Consider the following 21,296-nt stretch of genomic DNA (forward strand, 5'->3'; position numbering starts at 1 on the left):
GCGTTTCTGCTCTGCGAGGAAACATGCTGCTGGCCATACCCTAAGAGCACTGCCCTGTCAGTTATCTTTGCCCCTCCCTTTGAGTCTGCACGGCCAACTTGAAGATTAGTAAAAGCTAAATACAATAGCTGTACTCTACTATCAGACTGTTGACAAACACACTAACTCTTAACCTTTTTGACCGATGAATTAAACTGCAGTCAGCTGCCTAAGCATAGAAACACCAAGTTTCGTATGAGTGATTTTGTTACTGGAGGGCATAGTGCTGCAGTCTGTGCAGAGGCAGGAGGATTGTTTCTGTGGGGGAGAGAGAACAGCATGACATTAGTAGCAGAATTAAATTGGTAGCATGCTACCTAGTCTACTGCAAAAAAGCATGCAGAGTGCTCTAAATTTTCAGGGTCCTATAAAAAAAGTATAGTCTAAATTTTTCTTTGTAGATCATCTTCTTGCCCGCATAAATAATGCGTTATACAAGAGTTAGCTTTTAGTGGTTTCTCATGTGCAGTGCAATAATTATATCTAAGAGATCAATTTGGCACCTTTCTTCCACAGCTGGAAAACTGTTTGGTCAGAACACAAAACAGGAAGGAGTTTGTCTCTTTCAAAGAACAACTGTTAATAGCCTGCTAGATAAGCTTTCCCTTTATTTTTCATCTACAGGCATTTCTTTTTCCTGTTCTAATGCCAACAACTTTGCAGTATCTGTTATTCTTACTATAGGAATTCTTAAGAATCTGGTGGACGTCACGTACATGCTATTTTTCCAGAATATGCAACGTACAAAGAGCTAAATGATTGCCAAAGTTACCATGGTTTTTACTAGTTTTCTGACTTAGTAGCCTTTTCCTTTTTTTTTTTTTTTTTAAATTTGAGTGTCTTATATTGAGACCACACAAGTGGTGTCTTGGATTTATATGCTTTTCCCCTGGATTAATACGAATCATGGAGAACTTGTTGAAACTTAAGTTATACTTACTGGGTATCTTTGTTCATCAGCTGGAATCTTTTTTCAGCTTTTGCGTTAGGATCAGTGGCGAACATCTGTGAGCTGTGGTAGCAGGGGCCATCCGCTGGATTCTGTTTACATATCCAGAAACAGAAGTAGATAAGAAGATTAAAAAAGAGTAATAATGAGAGAATTATGAAGTTCATAGTAGTAAATGAAGCCTGTGTCTGTGTAGGGGAATATCGCAACAGCTGTTTCTAGATGAATAGGCTTTACTGTTACTGAGTAGCTCTGGTCTAGGTGCTTCATTTTGCTCCAGAAATAAGAAGGTAATCTACCTGGCTCTCCACAGAGGATGCAGCTCTCTGGAGATGCCTGTGCAGCAGCTGAGTATTTGCAGCTGAGATGGCTGGTGCTGAGAGAGGGAGGAGGGCAGTAAGAAACACCAGAGCTGTTGCAGGGAGTCAGGAGATGCTGCATGTTTGACCTGTGGCACAGAACAGATCCTGACTGAAGTCCAAGCGCGCTGACATGGTAGAAAACCAGATTCAGTTAACATCTCCCTGAATTTCAGAACCTGAGCCATATTTGTTACAGCATTTCATCTTCCTTGTCAAAAAGCCTGTGAGTTGTTCTAAAATACTTTGATGAATTCCACTTTTGTTCCGAGAACTGATCATTATTAGTGTGACTTATTACCATAATGTCACATCACTTGCTAACTTTTCTGCTGCTCACTTTTTTTTCTCCTGAATGCTTGTCAGTTCATTACTGGCTTTATATCAGTGGGAGAACAGTTTTACTGAAAAGAAGTTGGACAGAAAAAAATGTATGCATGGAATTTCTTGCCATGTTGAACACCAAACCATCTGATGTGGTACTCCGATGAAGATAAGTGCTGGGTAGACTGGCCTGTACCAGCTGCTGCTTTAAGGGAGCTGGAGGAAGTGATCCTTTTAAGTTTTCTTCCTCTCCACTTCAATCCCCGTTTGGCTGATTTAGTTCAAATGGCCAGTGAAAGCCTAACCTTCATGTGGTTGCTCAAAAGCTTTTATTTAAGTCTTGTTGCCTAGCATCTCCTTTAGGTATGGATTCTGAAGTGTATTTGCTCAGCCCAGTTACAAAACCATCCAAACCAGACAACGAAATCTTGTCTCCTGAGCTCAGGTAATGAATGGTGCCAGCTGAAGTGGTCAGGTTACTTGTGATGAGCTGTGTCTCTGCAGTGAATGAATGGCTCATGTCTGGAGCCTGGCTGTCTTTCAGATGTGATTGCTGAGGAAGATTTGTTGTCTTTAACAGAACTTAAAAATGTTTACACTGATTCCCTTCTTTTGGAAGGTCAGGTCTTGAAGCTGCTAGGAGGTGGCAGCTTAAAAATTGTCTTCACCCTTAACACTGACTCTCAGTCCAAGCCTTACTTTTCAGGTTTTGAGATTAAGTGGTGATCCCTTTAAATGCTGTGCTCTGAATTTCTGGAGGCTTTTTGTGGAGAGACACTGATCAATATGTTGAGCAAAGCTTGTTAAGTAACTTCCAAGACACCTGTGAGCCTCTTACCTGCTGCCGCTTTTAGCATTTCAATGTGGCAATTGCTCAGTAGCCCAAAGCAAAGTTGTTGAAGTAGATACAGATGAACAGGTCAAAGATAAGCAGAAGCAGCATATGAAAGGGCAATTCCAGCAGACGGCAGGACTCCCAGTTTCTTCTCTGTTGCTTTACTGGAGATCATTGCTTAATTTCTAAATTAAATCTGAAATGATTTATTTTATTCTTGCTCCCCAAAAGTTCAGTTTTTTTCCATAGAGTTGTATTTGCTGATCCTGCATCACTACCCCCAAAGCAGCAAAGGTATTTTTTGAATTCAAAGGAGTCTTTTTTTTTTTTTTTTTTTTTTCCTTGATGAACTTATGCTAAAGAACCCTGTGGGGGGTTGATGGAAAGGGGTGCATACCCACAGCTGAGTTGATAGCTGTAAGCCTGCTATTCAGCTCTTGCATTGTTAAACTATGTACCGCTCGCTTTCCTTTAAAAGAAAATCTCATCATTTAAGACTGATCTGTTAGTGTAAAAGCAGTCCTATTGAACTATTTATTAGCTGCTTCATGCTATGTGGTGCAGGGCAAGGGTCTTCCCTATACACAGATAATTACCCTGGATCAATTAATACCTAGGAACTTGATCTTGTAAGAAACCATAGCACGTGGCTCTGTTCTCCTAACATTAATCCTGAAGTTGAACCTTGTCTGTGCTGTCAGGTCTCGTTATATGGAAGCCCACGTGGGGTTTTTTGGTGAACAAAATGAGAATGCCTTTCACTTACGCCCTTTACTAGTAACCGATTTTCAAAAAAAAAAAAAAAAGGCAGATGTCTTACAGGGGAGTAAAAGTCTGTCTTAAACCAGTAGCAGAATAATCCTATTGGCTTAAATTCAGTGCTTTGACTGGTCTTCAAATTTTCTAGCACAGTGGGCTGAGTAGGGGTAGTTCTGGCTTCTGAGCATCTGAGGTTCGGATGCAAATCTCTGGATCTCTGCTTTCATTCTGAGCCCCTAATGCTCACCCACTGAACTCTAACATTTAGACCTGTCAGATTTTTTGACCAGATGTATAACTGGAGTTAGTTTATTTCTTGCATTTGTTGTTATGGTTTAAAAAGCAAATATCATGTTAAATATGTATGCTGACCTCAGAGTATATAGCATAATTTTGCTGGGAGACTTAGCTGTCAAAACAGGAAGCACATTTCAAAAAATAAAACTTGAAGCTTCTACCAGTCACCTAGAAGAACAAAATATTTCAGAGGCAGAATTGCCACCTGATCTTATGATAGCTTGGGCTTTGTATAGACATATTAAAAAAAAAAAATGCAGTTATTTTAACTGATGTAAGCACTGAGCTTGAAACCATTTCTGCCAGAACATTCATGTTATGGTTATGCTATGAATTCCTGCTCTGAACCGGTGTATGTCAGTTGTACTGACGGATTGAAATCTCTGTACATAAGGCAATCCAAAAATCAAATTTATGGGGGTTTTCTGGGTATAAAACAATGGGGGGGAACATGTTCCATTGTCTGCCTGCCTTATAAATTGTTACTGGTGGGCGATTTCTTTATAATCCCCCAGTGAAGGCTGTCCCAGGTTTCAAAGGGCTGTTTGCCTGTCCACAGCGTGTGTCTGTTCAGTCCGGAATGTGTTTTTTCACTGACTTTCTTTAAAAAGGCCTGGGAAGCAATCATCCGTAACAGCGCTCGGCTTGCTGTCTTTGTAAGCTGCTTCTCGTTCTGGAGCCTCCCTGGTTTCCAGCTATGCGCGCCCCTCTGAGCCTGATTGTGTAGCTATTTTTTCCTGATAAGTTGAACCTCCTCGTGGAATGTCTCCTTCCAGGGGATGAAAGGAGCGTGGGCAGCCACTGCGCTGGCTGTGCAAGGTGGTGCCTCTTACGTCTGTAAAGGGGGTAGCCAGTGCAGATACTTCCTCTGAACACTTTAAAAAAAAAAAAAAAAAAAAAAGTCCTGATTTATTTAGTAGAATTAACTCCTATGTACTGCTTTGTATTCCACTATAAAACACATCTATCTTGCAGCACTGTACTACTTCTAATTTATTTTCAAATATATGTAATACAAAAATGACATATTACCTTGATGAATCACTGAGAGCTATACCTTGCTGAAACGGTATTTTTCTAATCTATGCCTATCAACATGTATTCAGCCCATTTTAATTCAAGCCTGGCCATGGTAACTGCATTAGTATATGACCATGTCTAAAGTGAGAAAGTGTCAACTTTTCAGTGGCATTAGCTTGTTGAGGGTATTCCCAAGGATCTTCACTCCTTCCCTTAACCTACTCTTTGCATAGTGGCTACAAACTTGTGTGTAAAAACCCTTGCAGGTGAAGATCTAGCATAGGTAGACCAAAAACTTACATAATTCTCCCTTTAAAATGAAAATTCATATATTAATGTGAAATACAGTCTGTCAGTTCAATAATTAGCTTTTACAATGCTGAAACAGGTTACTACAGAAAATACTGGAATTTGCTATAATTAGAAAAGTCTAATCATTCTCCCGTGGTTTTTTTTTCTTGTTAATGTTTACTTTTGTTTCTTGCTGCAGCCATGCACCATGTACTTTTTTTTTTAATGTTAGATAGATGTTATTTATTCTAAAGACCTATGCATTTTTTTGGCGTAGGTTGTAGTAACTTGGGCAACTGAGGAAGGGGCAATATCAGAGAAACGTATCTTGCCCTTCTTGCCTATGAAACTCTGTTAAAACCTTACTTAATAGTCCAATTTGGGTGAACAAAATTAAAAAGGAGTCCTTCAGGAACATTTTTCATGGCCAAGAAGTTTGGTGTTCTGTAGAAAGCAACAGCAAGTTGTTCCTGGGTTAAACTGTAATTTACAGTGTTTGACCATGTGTTTAACGCTTGTGAGGAAAGCGCGTGGATGACCAAAGTATTAGAAGTTAACTGATTGTCGAAACATGCAGTAATGCAGCCCTGATTTCTGTGTCAATCATAGTGCTGTAGCTGCTAAGCATTTGCCATAGCAGGTGGTGGGCGTTGGTTTGGGATTCCAGACACTGAAATGGTATTTGTTTCAGTACCTTTCTTTCCTCCCTTTTTATTTCCCCCCCATAGGAACTTAAGTTGCCTATGTATAAGGCTCATTCACCACAGATTGGGATGCGCCGATACTTCATTGATCTCTTGACTGTCCTCAGCAACCGTTGCAATCTCTGCCCTACGGCCCGGCATCTTGCTGTCTATTTATTGGACCTCTTTATGGATCGCTATGATATCACTGTCAAGCAACTGCACATCATTTCGTTTGCCTGTCTTCTCCTAGCAAGTAAGTTGGCTGCTGTCTATTAAGGCTTTTTTTTCTGAGCAGATGGTTGTTTTCCTTATATATGATGTGCTGTTTTCTCTGTGTTAACAGCTTCCACCTACTTAGGGTAAGGCCTAATGAAGTCCAAGACAAGGCATAAAGTAGTCTGTTAATAAACTCTGCTCAACTGCATAGCTTGCACTACGCATCTATATGCTGGTGTTAATGTGCAGAGGAAGTTTTGGCAGCTGAAGCTGGGTCAGTGGAAGGGGACAATGAAGATCAAAGGGTGATGGGGTGGGAAGGAAGTGGCAAGACTGGGAGAGGTTAGTTCCAAGGAAGAGTTGGTAGCAGGGAATGACATCTGTGTAACATGCAGCCTTTCCTGAAGATCCGTCCTTGGACAATCTGTGCCTCTGTTGTGATCGCTGGGCATAATCAGTTCCTTGCAAATGAGAGGTTTCTTATACAGGGGCCAAAGGAGAATTTGCTTCTCGAGGCACTTAGTGGACGTGTTGATGATGCTGGAATGCATATTGCTTGTTCTGGGCTCCTATCAAATAGCTAGGCATTGCTGTGTAATACTAAAGTTTCAGTATTGGCATCCATTTAGCAAATGATCTTGAACATTTGTCACCAGTACTTTCCTGAAATCTTCTCTGCAGCCAGTGCTGTGCAAGTGGAGGAAAGCGAGACTGGTGGCTCAAGGAATTGCAGTCTACCTCTGCAGACTTACGAACTCTGTTTCTAGGTTACACAGAAATTATCCTGCCATATGGGAGCCATGTAGAGCAATACACTATTGTGGACAACAAAAGTTATGCAAACTCTAGCGTTAATGGCTGAAAAGTGCAAGTAGTCATATTGGTTGAGTTAAAAAACACTATGGAGAGCCAGAAGCTATTGAGGGAAGAAGGTGATACTATATGTTTACCCCTCAGGACATGGAATTGCTACTGTTTTTCCTTGCTGGGTGTGTTCTGAAGAGCTTAATCTGCAGAGATAATGGTAAAATAATAAAAAACCCCATACACTTAGTGTATTTAAGCATTGCTGTGTATCTGACTCTAGAGAAGATGGTGAATTATGTGGAGCATTTACTGCTTCATGTTGCAAAAGAGGCCAATATTAAAAACAGAACAAAGAAGAATGTAAATTATTGCTATAGGTGCAGTCTTATGGCAGCCTAAGTGACTCTCAGATACTGTAGTTCTGCTGACCTGAACCTTTGGTGAGCTCCTTCAGACCAGTAGATTGGCAGAAAACCATCCCAGCTGAGGAAGTGTTTTCTTTATTTACCAGAGGTATTTTTCTGAGGGGTCAGCCAAGCTTCAGGCTGGTGCCATGGAGGGGAGAGGGGCTAGGGCTGATTTGTAAACTGTTATGGAACTGTACCGTTAATTTCAAACACATAGGACTGAATGAAATACCAGGCAGGTAGCCTGGAGACTGATGCCTGCTCAGAGGTGTACTCCTTCAGCTTTCAGACCATCTCTTTTTCTTTTTTTGGGTAGCCTCATCACTACAAGATGCCTTGCAGCGTTGCTATTTTTTTGGGTTTGGTCTTTTCAAAATTATTTTCCCAAGTGCATGGGGGAATGTTACCTTCAGGAAAAGAGAACAGGATTTTCTTTAGATAAATCTGACACTTTCAAGTATACTCCTCCTCCATTTTTCCCCAGCATAAAATTGATGCTTCAAGAGTTCTTCTAATAACTTTTCATTTGGATTTAGAGGAAGAATTTATAGCTATAGTTTATGTTTCCAGTGCTACGCAGATAGGATGAAAATGGTACCCTCAAACTTTGTATGAATTGTCAGAGTTGGTATACTGGTAAGATCTTGGGCAGAGGTTCACTATATGAGATTGGGAGAGCTGGACTGCTGACTCCTGTAGGTTCTAGAATTTAAAAAGAAGCACAAAAGCTTTCAAGATTTTCCTTATGTAAATGACTGAAGTAAAATGCAACTTTAAGCCACCTCTATGCAACTGTGAAGCAAAAGGAAGTTCACAAACTGCCCTATGATAACACTAGAGGGAAATGTTTTGCAACTTCTGCCTGTTCAAAAAAAAAAAAGGCAATTTGCTTAAAAGAGCAAGCCTAAGTTTAGTGAGCTAATGAGTGTGAGAATCTTTCTAAAATTAAGATTAGATAAATGCAGTAGCATGTATATATCCTGATCTGGAATTAAATCATCCCTTACAGGAAGGGGAAAAGGTCTATTACTGTAAAGACAGCTTTCCTACCAACATGTAGAAACAAAACATTGACAGTTGAACCAAAGCAGCTTTGCACAAAATTAATGCCTAATTAATTTGCATAGATAAGGTTTAAAATGCTAGGGCTCGGTTTGGAGACTTTTGGGAGCATAGTAAGCTCTGTTGTTTACTGTCTGGGCCATCTTAATGTGCAATAAGGATATTCTTTTTTGGTATGTGTAGTTCAAAGCGATGCAAGTCAAGTCAGGAGAAGCCACTTTATGGTAAGTGGGAATTTCTGTGTTTAGTTTGTTACTTTCAAAATTATATGAAATGGAAGAAAACTTGTACTATGATTATTTTTTTTATGTTTTGTAGTAAAAGATTCTGAGTAAGTCAGAAGTATCAACCTGAAGTCACCTTGAAAGTGCTCATTGTAGCAAAGAAGAATAAAACTAGTCCCTTGCCTGTTACTGCAAATGCAGTAATTAGAACTTCCCGCAAAGCATTACTGTAGGAAGTTGCATAGTTTTTCAGCAGAGGATTGCAGCAAAAGTGCTCTTCAGGCTGTGTTGCAAGACACTTGTACTTCTAAAAAATTACATACCTTTACTGTAGAGAGCAAAAAATTAATCTTTTTTTTAAATAGTTGTGGTGTTTACATCATATCAAGATGAATGTTTAATGCAGACTGTCTTTCAATAATTGTTATAAACACATTTTGAGAAACTCTGGGTTTTCTTCCTGATTGCTTCCTTAGAAAAGAGCAAGAGATTAAGGGTAGTGTGCAGACCACAAGCAAGATGAGGTGTAGTTAGAGGCAAGATTACTTATTCCCACTAATTACTGTAAGTGTGGGTTTTTTTGCGGGGTGAGAGGGGCATAAGAGAAGCTTTTAGACACACAACTTTTGAAATGGAAGCAACAAACTTCTAAGATAAATGCAAGTTGAAGACAATTTTTAAGCTCAGAGAAATTGTTGTAAACTTGTGTTTAGCTTTGCAGTTTGTTGCTTCTATCTCGGATCTAAAGGATCTCAAAAACTTGTCTGTCTCTTTTTCCTTTACCTACAAACATTGCCATTGCCTATTTTCGATAGCATACAACAGCAGTGCTGTCAAGATGGAGAACATAGCATTTCGCTAGATGTCCTTTAGTTAGCTGGAGCTGATTTCTCTTGCTGTGTTCTAGAAATTTATTTTGACTGGCTCATCAGTTTCCCCAGATGGGGAAACTGCATGATGATAGCGCTTCCCACTTCGGTAATAATTGTGCAAGAGATGAGGGAGCGAGAAGACAACACTGTTCCAAACAAATTGCACTAGCAGCCAAGTAATGTTCAGCCTGGACTTGCTGCAGTTAAGAAGAATGTGGGTGTGTGTCCCTCGAATCATCCAGTTGTTCACTAGACGGAAGATCTATGTTTCTTTGCAATGTCTTTGCAATGTATGCATAGTGTGATAATTGGAGAAGGCCTCTGGAAATTCCTGCCAGATAGTTTAGCTCCTCGGAACAGCTATAAAAGCTTTGAAGTTCACTAATGTCATCAATGGTTATTATTTCCTCTGAATCAGTTCTGAAAAAGAATGGTAAAAATTGTTCATTGTAATCTAGAGGTGAACTGAAAGCTGTTGGGGAAGGGAAGGAAAAGTTGCTGGAAAAATTGATGTCACAGTTACGTTAGGAATGTATTTAGAATAGTCTGTCTCTTTCGCTTGCATTAAGGGAAACTTTATGATCTAAATCAGAATCATAAACTAAACATGTTTTTGTAATACAGAAAGACTTGGTCCACATGGATGTTTTGGCTAGGTACATGATTAGAAGACAGAAAACCTCCTTTTGAGGTCCAGCTGTGGTAATACAAGAGTTTGTAGGCTCCTGCTGCTGCAAGATCATTAGTGAAGTCCAGTGGTTTTAATTGCTCAAGACAATCCATCTGTCCCTTGCTTGAAGCAGACTAGTGATTGCTCAGGTTGACTGCTGTTAGGTCAGGGAGATGCTGGCTTTTGGTGAGAAGTAATGCTGGGCAGCTGGGACTGGTGGTCTTCAAGCAAGCCAGCTGGATCTAGAGCAGGATAGTTACCAGTACACCTGCACAGAAGCCAGGATTGCTGTTTCTGCACCAGACTATGGATGGATGCTCACTTTGCAAACAGATAAGCAACTGAAAATGTTACTACTTTCCTTTTCCCCCGAAGCCCTCCAGTGCTTTGAGTAAGCTCTGATTTTCTCCAGACAAAATCAGCTGGCTGATGCTTTCAGTAAGTGGATCGATCTGGTTTAACTAACATTTTGCCTGAAGGGAATTGAGGAACTTTCAGTTCACCTCACCTGGCAGCTGAGAAGGCAGCCCCTTGTAGAGGAGCACTGTTGAGCAGCAGCAGGTTGTAATGTTCTAAACTGCATCTTCATTGGGCAATTTATTACAGAAAATGATTGTGATATTTTAAGGTGCTCTAGCCCCAAGTGCTCTGTTAGAAAAAGGGATTGTGTAAAGATATCCCATCTGCTTTAGTGCTACTTGGCTCAAATTGCCTGCTGAAAGCTGTGCAAACCAGCTGCCCCAAAGCAGATGAGATGCACTGACACGATCCATTCAGATGGTCCAGCCGCAGGAGTAGTAAACTCTGGGGCGAGAGTAAGTACCTGGGCAGTAAGTCTTAAACCGCTGCAACTGTTTCTTCTGTGGGTTTTGTAACTGCGGTATACAGGGGGCTGTACTGTTATGGTGTATCAGTATAGTTAAAGCAGTGCAGCTTTTTCGTGTTGCTGTAAAATCCTAGCTGGGTCTTAAAAGCTGTTCCTTTCTTCCCTGAAGAGCTAACCCTCTTCAGTAGCAGGTGCTTCAGTACCTGATAAAAGCAACATTTCTCTCAGCCATTCAGTGGCATTGAATGTTCCAGCAATTCTAGTTCTTATGGCCCCTCTTCCTCAAGAGGGTTCTGCTGCTATGGAGACATGATAACAGTTTTTAAATTTGAGTATTGTTTTAAGCAAAGCTAGCTTACTGTTCAGCACATCCAGTGTTGCGTTGCTTCACAGAGCACTTGGGTACTTCTTGTGGTTTTCCTGGCTTTATTTTGCCCAGCTCCTTAATCTGCCAGTGGGTTCTCAGCAGCTGAGTTAACTCAGGACAATGAAAGAAATTAGAGCAAGAAAAGATGTCTGTGCTAAATGGGCTGAGTTTAGGGCATGGCTAATCCTTTATCACCTAATTCCCCATTGACTATGTGGAGCTGTTGTCAGACATCAAGCAGCTTTTCTATTGGACTGTGCTTTTATTTATTGTCCCACTTTCATGAGCAGGTAACTGTTCTGACAAAGACAGCTGAGCTACTTCTTTTCAATAAAAGATGACAGCGGGTGTCAGTCCAGGATATAAATTAGTGCAAAACTTAGTCTGTAGTCTTAAATCTTTTTTTTTTTTTTTTTTTATTTCCCTGTTGCTGTAATATGTACAGAATATTTTCTTTAGTAATTAAACTTTACTACAGTAAGGTATTAAAAACTCAGGTGCCTTGAGCTAAGTGGTTTGCATGTGTGCTAGGTATTGTACAGGCAGATGAAAGACACTGCAGAAAAAGGAATTAAGCAGGCTATCTCTAAAATAGCCTGTCTCTTTCTTGCCTTGCTTAGAGGACAGTTAGAAGCTGTGTTTGTATCTGGGGGTGGCATGGGAGAGAGTCTCAGAAGTTTGTTGTACCACCTTCTGGAACAATGTAGGAATAAAGAAAGCAGTCCTTCAGCTGTGTAAGCAGCTGTAGGTCTTTTCTTTATGCTGGGCTAGATGGGCTTGACTGGTTTATCCTTCTTTTGGATTGATTTTAATTGTTTATGGGACAAAAAGTACTTACACTTTAATGACTCTTTAAATTGGCAGTCCTTTTTGTTCCTTGGTCTTCTCAAGGACTCTGAAAATGTAATAAAACAAATTGCCTGTATGTCCTGCTTTTGTTTTGCCACCCATGCAAAACCCCAGGAAGATCACCTGCCCAACCGCCAGTAATCAGTCTCAACTGCATGCTGCCTAGCTAGGTGTACACAGTCACTCTTGCCTCCTACAGCGGACGAATCAGTTCTTCAGGGTTCATTTGATAGCAGTGATGCTTCTCTGATACCTTTAGTTTTTCCTAGTGAAAAGCTGGCATGAATTGATAGGCTGTTTTGATAACGTGACAAATGTACTAATGACATGTACTCTATATAACTTAAGCCTGTTCCCCTTGACAACAGGACTTACTCTGTCTTTCATTCATCAAAACAAAAGTGTGAATGTGTAACATAAAAAGCACTCACTTTTTCTAGGGGAGCATCTGATTGTAGAATTCAGAGTGGGACAGAACACGATCTAAAGTAACTTAGAAAATCTTTGCATCATTAATTACAGTAATACCACACACTCTTAAAAATGTCCCATGCTGCCCCCGTTTATTTAGGGTTTACAAAAAAGTTGGTCACAAATGTAAACCTACATTACATGTTCATCTTATTTTAGTCATCCTATTGACCTCAGTAGGCTTCCTTGTATAAAAATTTGCAGCATCCATATACTTAAATTAAGCATTGCTTTAAAGGCTTATGATTCTGTTACCTCAAAACAAAACTATTTTTGAGGGCAATAGTGACAACTAAATGGTTTTATCAGTAACTGGAGCTCAGAACACAACAGCAAACTTTTAATTTGAGGTGTCTACAGTGGCATTTCAAAAGCATGCAAATGACTCATACACAATTCTCATGAACTTCAAACTACAGACTCCAGGTGATAATGTAGTTGAAACAGCTTTGTTTTTCTTCCCAAAGTGTGATGTTGATTAAACCAGTCAGTGTTATTTGTTTGGTCAATACTAGGCTTGCAACTGTCTTGTCTGAGCCTTTAATATTCTTGCAGCAATTGTGGTGGAGGTCCTGGTTCTCTCAGCATAAATATGCTGCGCATAGAATCTCAGTTTCTGGTGTAACTGAAGGAACAAAAATAGGAATAGTATATTCCGGTATCTTTAAATTAGGGAACTGGAAAAGGACACACTGCATTTTAAAAACATCTTAAACTTGTTCTTTCCCAGCTTGCCTCTGACCTCTTTGGTCTGTTGGAATGAACTAACTTTTGCTGTCTTCTCCGGATTTCAATTTAAAAATAGGTGGGAAGTCCTTGGTAAACTTGGAATCAAAGTGTTTAGGTCAAGGTGGAATTGGGAAAGAAAATGTAATCAAGTTGCTTGTATGTTGCTTTGGAAAGTAGCTCATATTCAAATTTTTACAGTTTATTTGAAGCAGAACTTCTGAGTTGATTTCTCTCTCCCCATTCCCAATTCAGTTCTGGAGTCTTTCTTCAACTTACCTAGCTACATTTATACTCAGTGTCTCCAACCTGCTGCAGTGGCCACTGTTATCTAACTTTAAAGCTAGGAACTAGTGTGTTGAAAAGCAGAAGGGGGAAAATAATAAATAACTAGTAATCTAAATCACTAAATTTAGCTGTTGTCAATTTTTTTTAACTTTAAAAGAAAAATTATCTTGATCAAATCAAATAGCTTTGCCCTATGTTGGTATGATACCTTATCAACACTACTGTGCTGGTAGTCTGCTCTCCAGACTATAGTCTGACCTTTTGAAATTTCCAAGGTTGAGTGGGAAGAAAGAAGGAACTAGAACTTACGGAAGCCAGAATGATAGATCTCGTCCTTAGTTTCCTGGGCATGCAGTGGTTTCTCCCACTTCCGCTAGCGTACTCCTTAAATTTCTGTATCAGGCTGTGACATCACCTTGTGGGGAAAAAACAAAGGGTTAACTTTTCTCTCAAACTTCATTTTTCTTAAACAGTTCTAAATTCAGGTGACAAGGAGATTCATGAACGTGTATACAGACTTCTGAATTTTAAGGGCTTTTTCACTGACAGCATGCCCACAATCCTTTCCTGTTCTACTTCATATGATGGATTAATTTTGTTTTTCATTGTTATTGTTATGCTCTTTTATGGTGGGGTGGCTGCTATATTACACTTTTAATGCATTTCATATCCATGATACCTGAACAGGCTCAAAGATGGAAAATCCATTTTTAAATGTGTTAAAAAGACACTTAAGCTGCTAATAGTACAGAAAATTGTCAGGTTTTTAATACACTGGAGACACTTTGGATGGAATTGCTATCCTAAATGGATAGCAAGATCTTCCTTTTAAAATAATTTTCTAGTGCAATACTCATTTTAATTGTTTTTTAGATTTGACGAGAATACTCTGAAGCCGTATGACGTGCTAATACCTTGTCAATTGGTCTGTGTTGGTAAAGGAGGACTCTGTAAGAGGCAATGGAAGGACAACTGAAGCAAGAATCAATTGTGGAATATATGCCCTCAAGAACAAAGAGGAAAAATAACTACAGAGAACTTTTAAGTGGCGATGGGTTTGGATTTTGCAGCAGGGATATTCTTTAAGCTGTACTGGAAACTTATTACTGGTGACTGTTTGTTGCTAGCTCTTGAACGAGAAGTGGCTGGTAGATAGGTCATTTTTGGCTTGGTAAACCAACAGTGTGAATTTAAGAAGACTTAATTGCTTTCTTAAGTTTGCAGCAAAATAACATTGTTGCTTTATTACTGATAGATCTAATCCTGGGAATCAAATCTGATATTGGCTGCTTTTTATGAAAGAAGGGTGAATAGAGTGAGATCCTGTTTTTCTGCACAAAATGACAGCACTTTGTAGCTACTGGTGAAAATGGAGTCATTCTAGAGACTACCGCTGTTTCAGTAGGCTGGTAAATACAATTTAGAAAAAGGTGCAGCTTTGCTCCACTATCTTGACTCTGAAAATGTATGCTTTCTCCTAACCGCATAGGAATTATTTATGTTAATCACTTGGTTACAGTGTACTTCTCCTAGCCTTTCAGTGACCTTAGCTAATGAGGCTCTCCAAGACAGAAAGGAACAAAGAGAAATTCTGAAGCAGCAAGGGCAAAGGTGGTGCTGCCCAAGGGTTTTTAATGTCTTCCTTTTTGTAGCATGTGCATTTAGCTTCCATACCCAAAGGAGCTTTTTTCCCTCAATATTAGATCTTCCTTTGCCATATTTCCCCATACTGCTTGCTTTCTTCACACTTGACTGAATGCCCTTCAGCAAACTGCTTCCAGTTATTGTCAGAAAAACTATCTGTAATCCTAATGAGTTTGTAATCTTGGTTTTGGCATCAATACTACACCAACAATTAAAAACAAACAAACAAAACCATAAAAAGGATATAGGAATATGTTGACCAATCTGTTGGCTTCTTTCCTACCTGTGTTACTGTACTTTCCCATCCTTCTTTAAAAAGCACCTTTTATCATTAGACTTTCTGGTTTTGGGAGTGTTCTTTGGCTTTTGGACACTCAATCATAACAATAAATCTTATCTGAAAACCATCTCTTCTGGCAGGTAAATTTGAAGAAAAAGAAGATAAAGTTCCAAAGTTGGAGCACTTAAATAACCTGGCATATGCGTGCAATGTGAATGTGGTATTGAACAAGAAAGATTTGCTTAGAATGGAAATGCTGCTTTTGGAAAACTTCAACTGGAACCTCTGTCTACCAACACCAGCACACTACATTGACTACTACCTCTATGTGTCCATTGGTGAGAATGACCTTCACAATGGCTGGCCGATCACCTCACTGACCAAAATCAAAGATTTTCTGGAGAAATATGCATATTATTTCCTTGATTTCTCAGTGCAAGGTAAGAGGCTTAGTTTTATGCTAGAATGATCTTCCACTTGGCAAAAGGCAAAAATCTGAAAGGGATAAGGGTTTTAAAACTTGTCATAATATGGATTGTATAAAATTATCTGTGCAGAATGGTTTCTCTTTGCAGTTATTTCAGATGGCAAATGGTACAGTGTCCCTTCCTTGCGCATAAGCCTCTTGTCTCTTTTCAGAAATCTCTAGATGAGATCAATTTTTTTTTCTTCAGCTTAGAACACCAATTGGTGAGACTGTCAGAAATGGGAACTAATTTTTGATCTGCCACAGAGTATGAACTACTGTCAGTTGCAGACATGATATTATGCAGTTCAATGTATGACTTTTTTAATGATATTTTTTAGAGGGTCCTGTGCTGCAAGACATGACGTATTTAGAATGATGGGGCTTTTAATGACTTGGTTTGCAGCATTGCTTCCAATATCTGCCCATGTGAGAGGCAGTGAGCTGCAGCATGCTCATAAGCCAGGTTCAACACTAATGTAAATAGGTGTGTAATTGTCAATACCTAACTTTGGTTCAGTTGAGACCAGTCTACAAACTTCAGCATAGTCTATTTTGTGGCTTTTTCTGAAATGAAAGAAACTACAGCGAAGCCTTGATAGTAGTTAGGAACAAGTAGTACAGAGATCTTCAGGAAAGCTTCATCCAGTTTTGAGACACATTTTCTGGCCATGAGTTAATACTCTGAGACATGTGGAACAAAGCTGTGGATTTAATTTTGTCCTGTTTTGCCATGTATGCACGTAATAGGCTCACAGCAGTGACCAGTAAGGGTATAATTCTTGCTTTTGTTTTTTCTTTTGTAGATCACACTTTCCTCCATTTTCGTCCATCTCTGATTGCTGCAGCTTGCGTGTGCGCCTCGCGTATCTGTATGCAGATTTCTCCTGCCTGGACAACACAGCTTGAATTGCTAACATGTTACTCCTGGGAACATCTTGCCCAATGCATTGAAATGATGCTCATGTAAGATCAGAAAGAAACCAACCTGTTTGTGCTCCTAGGAAGATGTTAATACTCTTTTTTTAGTAATTTTTTAGCTAGAATTAAGATAGCACAATATTACATTGGTAATCTCCATTTTCAGTTTGGGGAGAGGTAAAAAATCAGGTCACTTTACTAAATACTGTATTTTAACAATATTCGCAATGCAGAATGGAGTGCACAATTTAGTGTTCATTATGTTTTCTTGTACCAGTTGTCTGTGTGATTGGATGGAAGCTTTTACAGATGGCTGATGAAAGCTTTTTTTCCCCTTTGTTTTCTCATTGTACCTGCAATATACTTGCTGCAGAGAGACACCAGTGTATCTCTAACATTGAGAATACAGTAGGGAGACATTTCAGAACGATTCTTTGTTTTTTCTCCAGTAAAGGATATGACTGTGATGCATCAGTACTGGTCTGGTATGTGAGCACATACAGGCTTAATAGAAAATAAAAAAAGTTTAATAGAACGATTTAGGTTGGGAGTGATGGTGGACCTTCTGAACCCCTACTTAAAGCAGGGCCAACTGAAGTTAAATCAGACTGCTTGGGGTGTTGTCTAGTCAAGTTTTGACTGTCTCCAAGGATGGAGACTTCCTAACCTCTCTGGGCAACTTGTTCCAGTGCTTCATCATTCTCATGATAATCAAAAGTGTGAAAATGTTTCTTCCTAATATCTAACAGGAATTTGCCTTGTTCCCTTACAGCTATGCACTTTAGTACTCTGCAAATACTTACACAGACTATTCAAAATGTCTTTGTGTTGTGGACTTAAGGTTCCAAGATAACCAGTCCATCAGTAAAAACATACTTGTGATGCAAAATGATCCATAAACCTGTTGTTAGTGTGTGATGATCGCAACAGGATAATTAGAAATTGTGAAAGCAACTGAGGATTACCATATACAGCTAGGGCCAAAAAGCTGATGATGTAGCCTGACTGGTGAAAACTTTGGGATATATGCGAGCTCTGTGAACATCTGTTTGATAAATCTTACTTATAATTTGTTTCAGATATTATGAGAATGACATCAAAGAAGCCAGTAACATAAAAAAGCAAGTAACAATTCAACATCAAGAACAGGAAGCAGTGGGAAATCTGAGCCATCAAGCCACTACTCAAGTTCTCTTCCAGCAATCTAGTTATCGCCCTTTAACCCAGCATTCAGCTGTGCTTTCCCAGTTCCAGCTGCCAGTGCAAGATTTGTGCTCTGCTTATCGTGACTCCTTACAGGCCCACAGGCTCAGCGGTCTGCTTGCTGGGACTGCTGACAGCTCGCTGCACTCCTACGCAGCTCTTCAGGCCAGCCTTCAGCCATCTGCCCAGACTCTGCCCGTCCAAACGCCCATTGCCGTGCAGGTGGCATTGGGAACAGAGCCCAGACACTGCATTGCCACAGCTTATGGCAGTAGTTACTTCAGTGGCCATCACTCATATACAGCTGGGTGTTTTGATGGATAAATATTGATGGGAGGAAAAAGGTGATATGAATAGAAGCTGAAGAAGAGACCCTGTGTGTGATACAAGATGTGTGTCTGAATGAAAACCACGAAGGAACAGAATCCTTATGACTCGCTTATTCAGAGGATGTTGATCTGGACCCACTGATCACTGGAACCTGGGTGCCTTTCTACCAAGGGTTGTACCTTTGGCTCTTAATGAGAGAGAGAAATAGAAATTCATTAATGTGCCTCACTCAGTGTCACTTTGAGAGGCATCCGTGTAGAAACCCTGTGGAGATTACTTCCTTCTAGTCTTCAGTTGATGACTTGTCAGAGTTGGCTGAAAGCTTGTGTTGAAGAGTTATTTCAGGCTGGAGTGAGCGTTTGTTGAATTTCTGGCCAAGTAGCAATGTACCTAGAGGATGTTGTTGGAAACCATGGAGTGCTCTCCTCCTCTCCCAGTGACGTGTTGCTTGAACAGTGGCAGCTTATACTACTGGAAGCTTCTACTAAAATATACTGAAATGGGTATCAGTTAAATGTGAACTTTGTTTATGCAGAAATCTATGTGTAGAACACTTTCTGTTTTCTTTGAGCAGGAGTGATGGTTCAGGAGTAAGACTTCAGAATAAAAGGAAAAAAAGAAAAATGGGCCAGAAGACTATCAAATAATTTTTGACTTAAAATTCTCTTGGAATCTAAACATAGTGCTGCTGAACAGAACATCACTCTGCCTTCAAGTATTTTAGAAACAAAAACAAACACAAACCCTTAAATTATCTCTTAGATCTTTAACATGCTGCTGCTTTTGAGACTGGAGATTATTGTTTAGTAAAATTGTTCATGAGCTTTATCAGGGATTTAATGTTACTTGAAGAAATCCTCTTGGAAAAACTCTTGAAAGGTTCACTGCCTTCAGTTATTTCATCTTTTGGGCTCAATGACTTGTGGCAGTAGTTCAGGCTCAGGACAGAGGAACTGGTGTTAATGGGGGCAAAGACAGGGAACTGTTTAACTTTACTGTGAAATTAGAGTTTGATTGCAGTGCTAGACAATGCTGACTTAGTTTTTTAAATACCATCTTAGCATTCCCTTGGAAAATGTAGCTGGTAAATTTAAGATCCTGTTGCTTCTTTGCAATGAGACACATACTTACTGTCACATATCCAAAGGTTTCTTTCTCAGCTGAAACCAGGGATGATTGTTCAAAAAGCTGTATAGGCTTTTTTTTATGTTAATGTAGATATTTATAAGAAATGAACTTCCGCAAATGTGAAACTTTAGTTTTGATATATGCAACCACTATTGTAAATTTGTTTGAAGGCAGCACTCTTGGTTTGTCTTTTCTTTGAAGGTTCTCAGGACAGCAATACAAGTAATGTGCAATATGCTTTTACTGACTTGGGGCAATTTTTTCAAGTCACGTGTCACAGTGCTGTTTTAAATTATATTTTTAGAGAATCATTTTAAGGGTGTTTTAGGGTGGAGGGGAAAAACTAGCCTGCATGCTAATGTGTGCTTGTGTAACTGTCTTCCAAGAATGCAACTTTTGGTATCAAGTTAATTTCTTCCATTCAGCAGGCTAGAGGAATCTTCTTGTTTTATTTTAAAAAAAAAAAAAAAAAAAAGCAAACTGTAAATGAAGAGGCAATACTCTTCAGAAATTAGTCTAGATGTTTAGAGAACTTAGTTCATCTTTTATTCTGTTGGCTCTGTATTTATATTAAACTGTATTTTCAGAAGACTTTAGTGTATTTTTTTATGATGTCATTTGACAGACGTAAAGAACAACATATAGGTGGCAGTACTGTTGTGTGGTTTTTCTTCGTTTTTATCACGCTTATAATTTGCGTCATGTGCAGTGTTATACTTTGGACTGCCATCGTGCTTAATTGTGAAAATACTTGCTAAGTTGCCAATGAAAGTTTCCAATAAATAAGCACACAGCTGAAGTACCCTCTTTTTTTTTTTTTTAGTGGTTTCTCCTTAGCTTTTAAGAGCTAGGAAAGAATATATGTTTGTACCTTAAAAATACTTGATCTGAGCACTCATAATGTTTTACAGAACAGAAGAGTGGTAGGACAAATGTGATGGAAAGGCCTTGCCGAATAATAAATTGTGAAGGATTAGGCAGATCAGGAATTTGGTCACTGCACAAGAAAGGCAGAAAATATGCAGACAGGGTAGGTACATAATATAAGAACAGATTGTTCCAGCTCACATGGCCAGTGCGTCTTGGGGGTGCCATCTTAGCTGAGGAGACTGAAAGGCTGAATAGGAGAATGTAGTTGTATGTTCAGTCTTTCTTCTGGTGACTGTATCTTCTAAGCAGGAATTGTCCATTGACTTCTAGGTTCTGTTTGTGCTGCTGTATCATGGGTGGAGTTAGGGCAGATTAAGTCCAACAGCTGCCTCTGAAAGGGAAAAGATTTATGAGAATTTGAGTTGGCCTAATACTGCTTCGATTGACAGTTCTCTCCAGAATGCTTTAAATGTTGGTGGCAATTCCACACGTTTAATTTCTAGGTAAATACTTTTTCATGTGACTAACTTTTTTTTTTTCTGTTGTGAAAACATACCTCCTCAGGAAGAGTGAATGTAGAAGAGTTCAGCCAACTTAAAGACATTTTTCTGAAGACTTTTTGCCACAATTACTTTTGGAGGGAGCTGCAGAGGTGCATGCAAAGCTGAGTTAATTTTTTAAACAAATGGATGCAAAACTTCCCACCCTATGCTTGTGCTGTTTGATGCTGTCAGTTGCAGCATAGTCATAGATCAGAATTTCTACATGCTGATTAACTCGTACTTCCCTGGCAGACTTTGAAGTGAGAAAGGCTGCTGCAAAAGCATATGCAGAGAAACATGGCTAGGAATACAAAATGGGGTATAGTACTAGTTACCTCCTTACATGGGAGGATGTTGCAGATGTAACCAAACAAATGAGAAAGCTGACATTAAAATTAAAAAACTGTATTGGTGAGTCCTTACAAGAGCTGCAGCAGGGATACAGGTGGGAAAAAAGTCCGCTAATGTTGATCAGGCATCAAAGGTTAAAATTGAACTTATTTTTAAAAAAAATCTTACAGCTGCAGCTTGCTGCTTTTTTAAACAAGAAAGGGAAACTACTACCATC

The 21,296-nt window shown here is 39.4% G+C and overlaps 1 protein-coding gene across 3 annotated transcripts in view; it reads left to right on the forward strand.

Annotated features, from left to right (window-relative positions):
• CCNJL (cyclin J like) overlaps nt 1–19,741 on the forward strand; it is a 29,316-nt gene extending 9,575 nt beyond the window's left edge. For 2 of the 3 annotated variants that reach the window (XM_050905547.1, XM_050905546.1), the window contains 4 exons: nt 5,602–5,812; nt 15,409–15,708; nt 16,541–16,700; nt 17,735–19,741. In XM_050905547.1, coding sequence (XP_050761504.1) covers nt 5,617–5,812; nt 15,409–15,708; nt 16,541–16,700; nt 17,735–18,182 — 1,104 coding nt within the window. In that variant the 5' untranslated portion in view covers nt 5,602–5,616 and the 3' untranslated portion in view covers nt 18,183–19,741. Of the gene's footprint in view, nt 1–5,601; nt 5,813–14,217; nt 14,454–15,408; nt 15,709–16,540; nt 16,701–17,734 lie in introns of those variants that run through there. The other variant, XM_050905548.1, reaches the window with a different exon arrangement.
• Nucleotides 19,742–21,296: the final 1,555 nt, after the last annotated feature.

Source organism: Gymnogyps californianus, chromosome 14 (genome assembly GCF_018139145.2).
Source record: "Gymnogyps californianus isolate 813 chromosome 14, ASM1813914v2, whole genome shotgun sequence".
In the NCBI taxonomy this organism is placed as follows: Eukaryota; Metazoa; Chordata; class Aves; order Accipitriformes; family Cathartidae; genus Gymnogyps; species Gymnogyps californianus.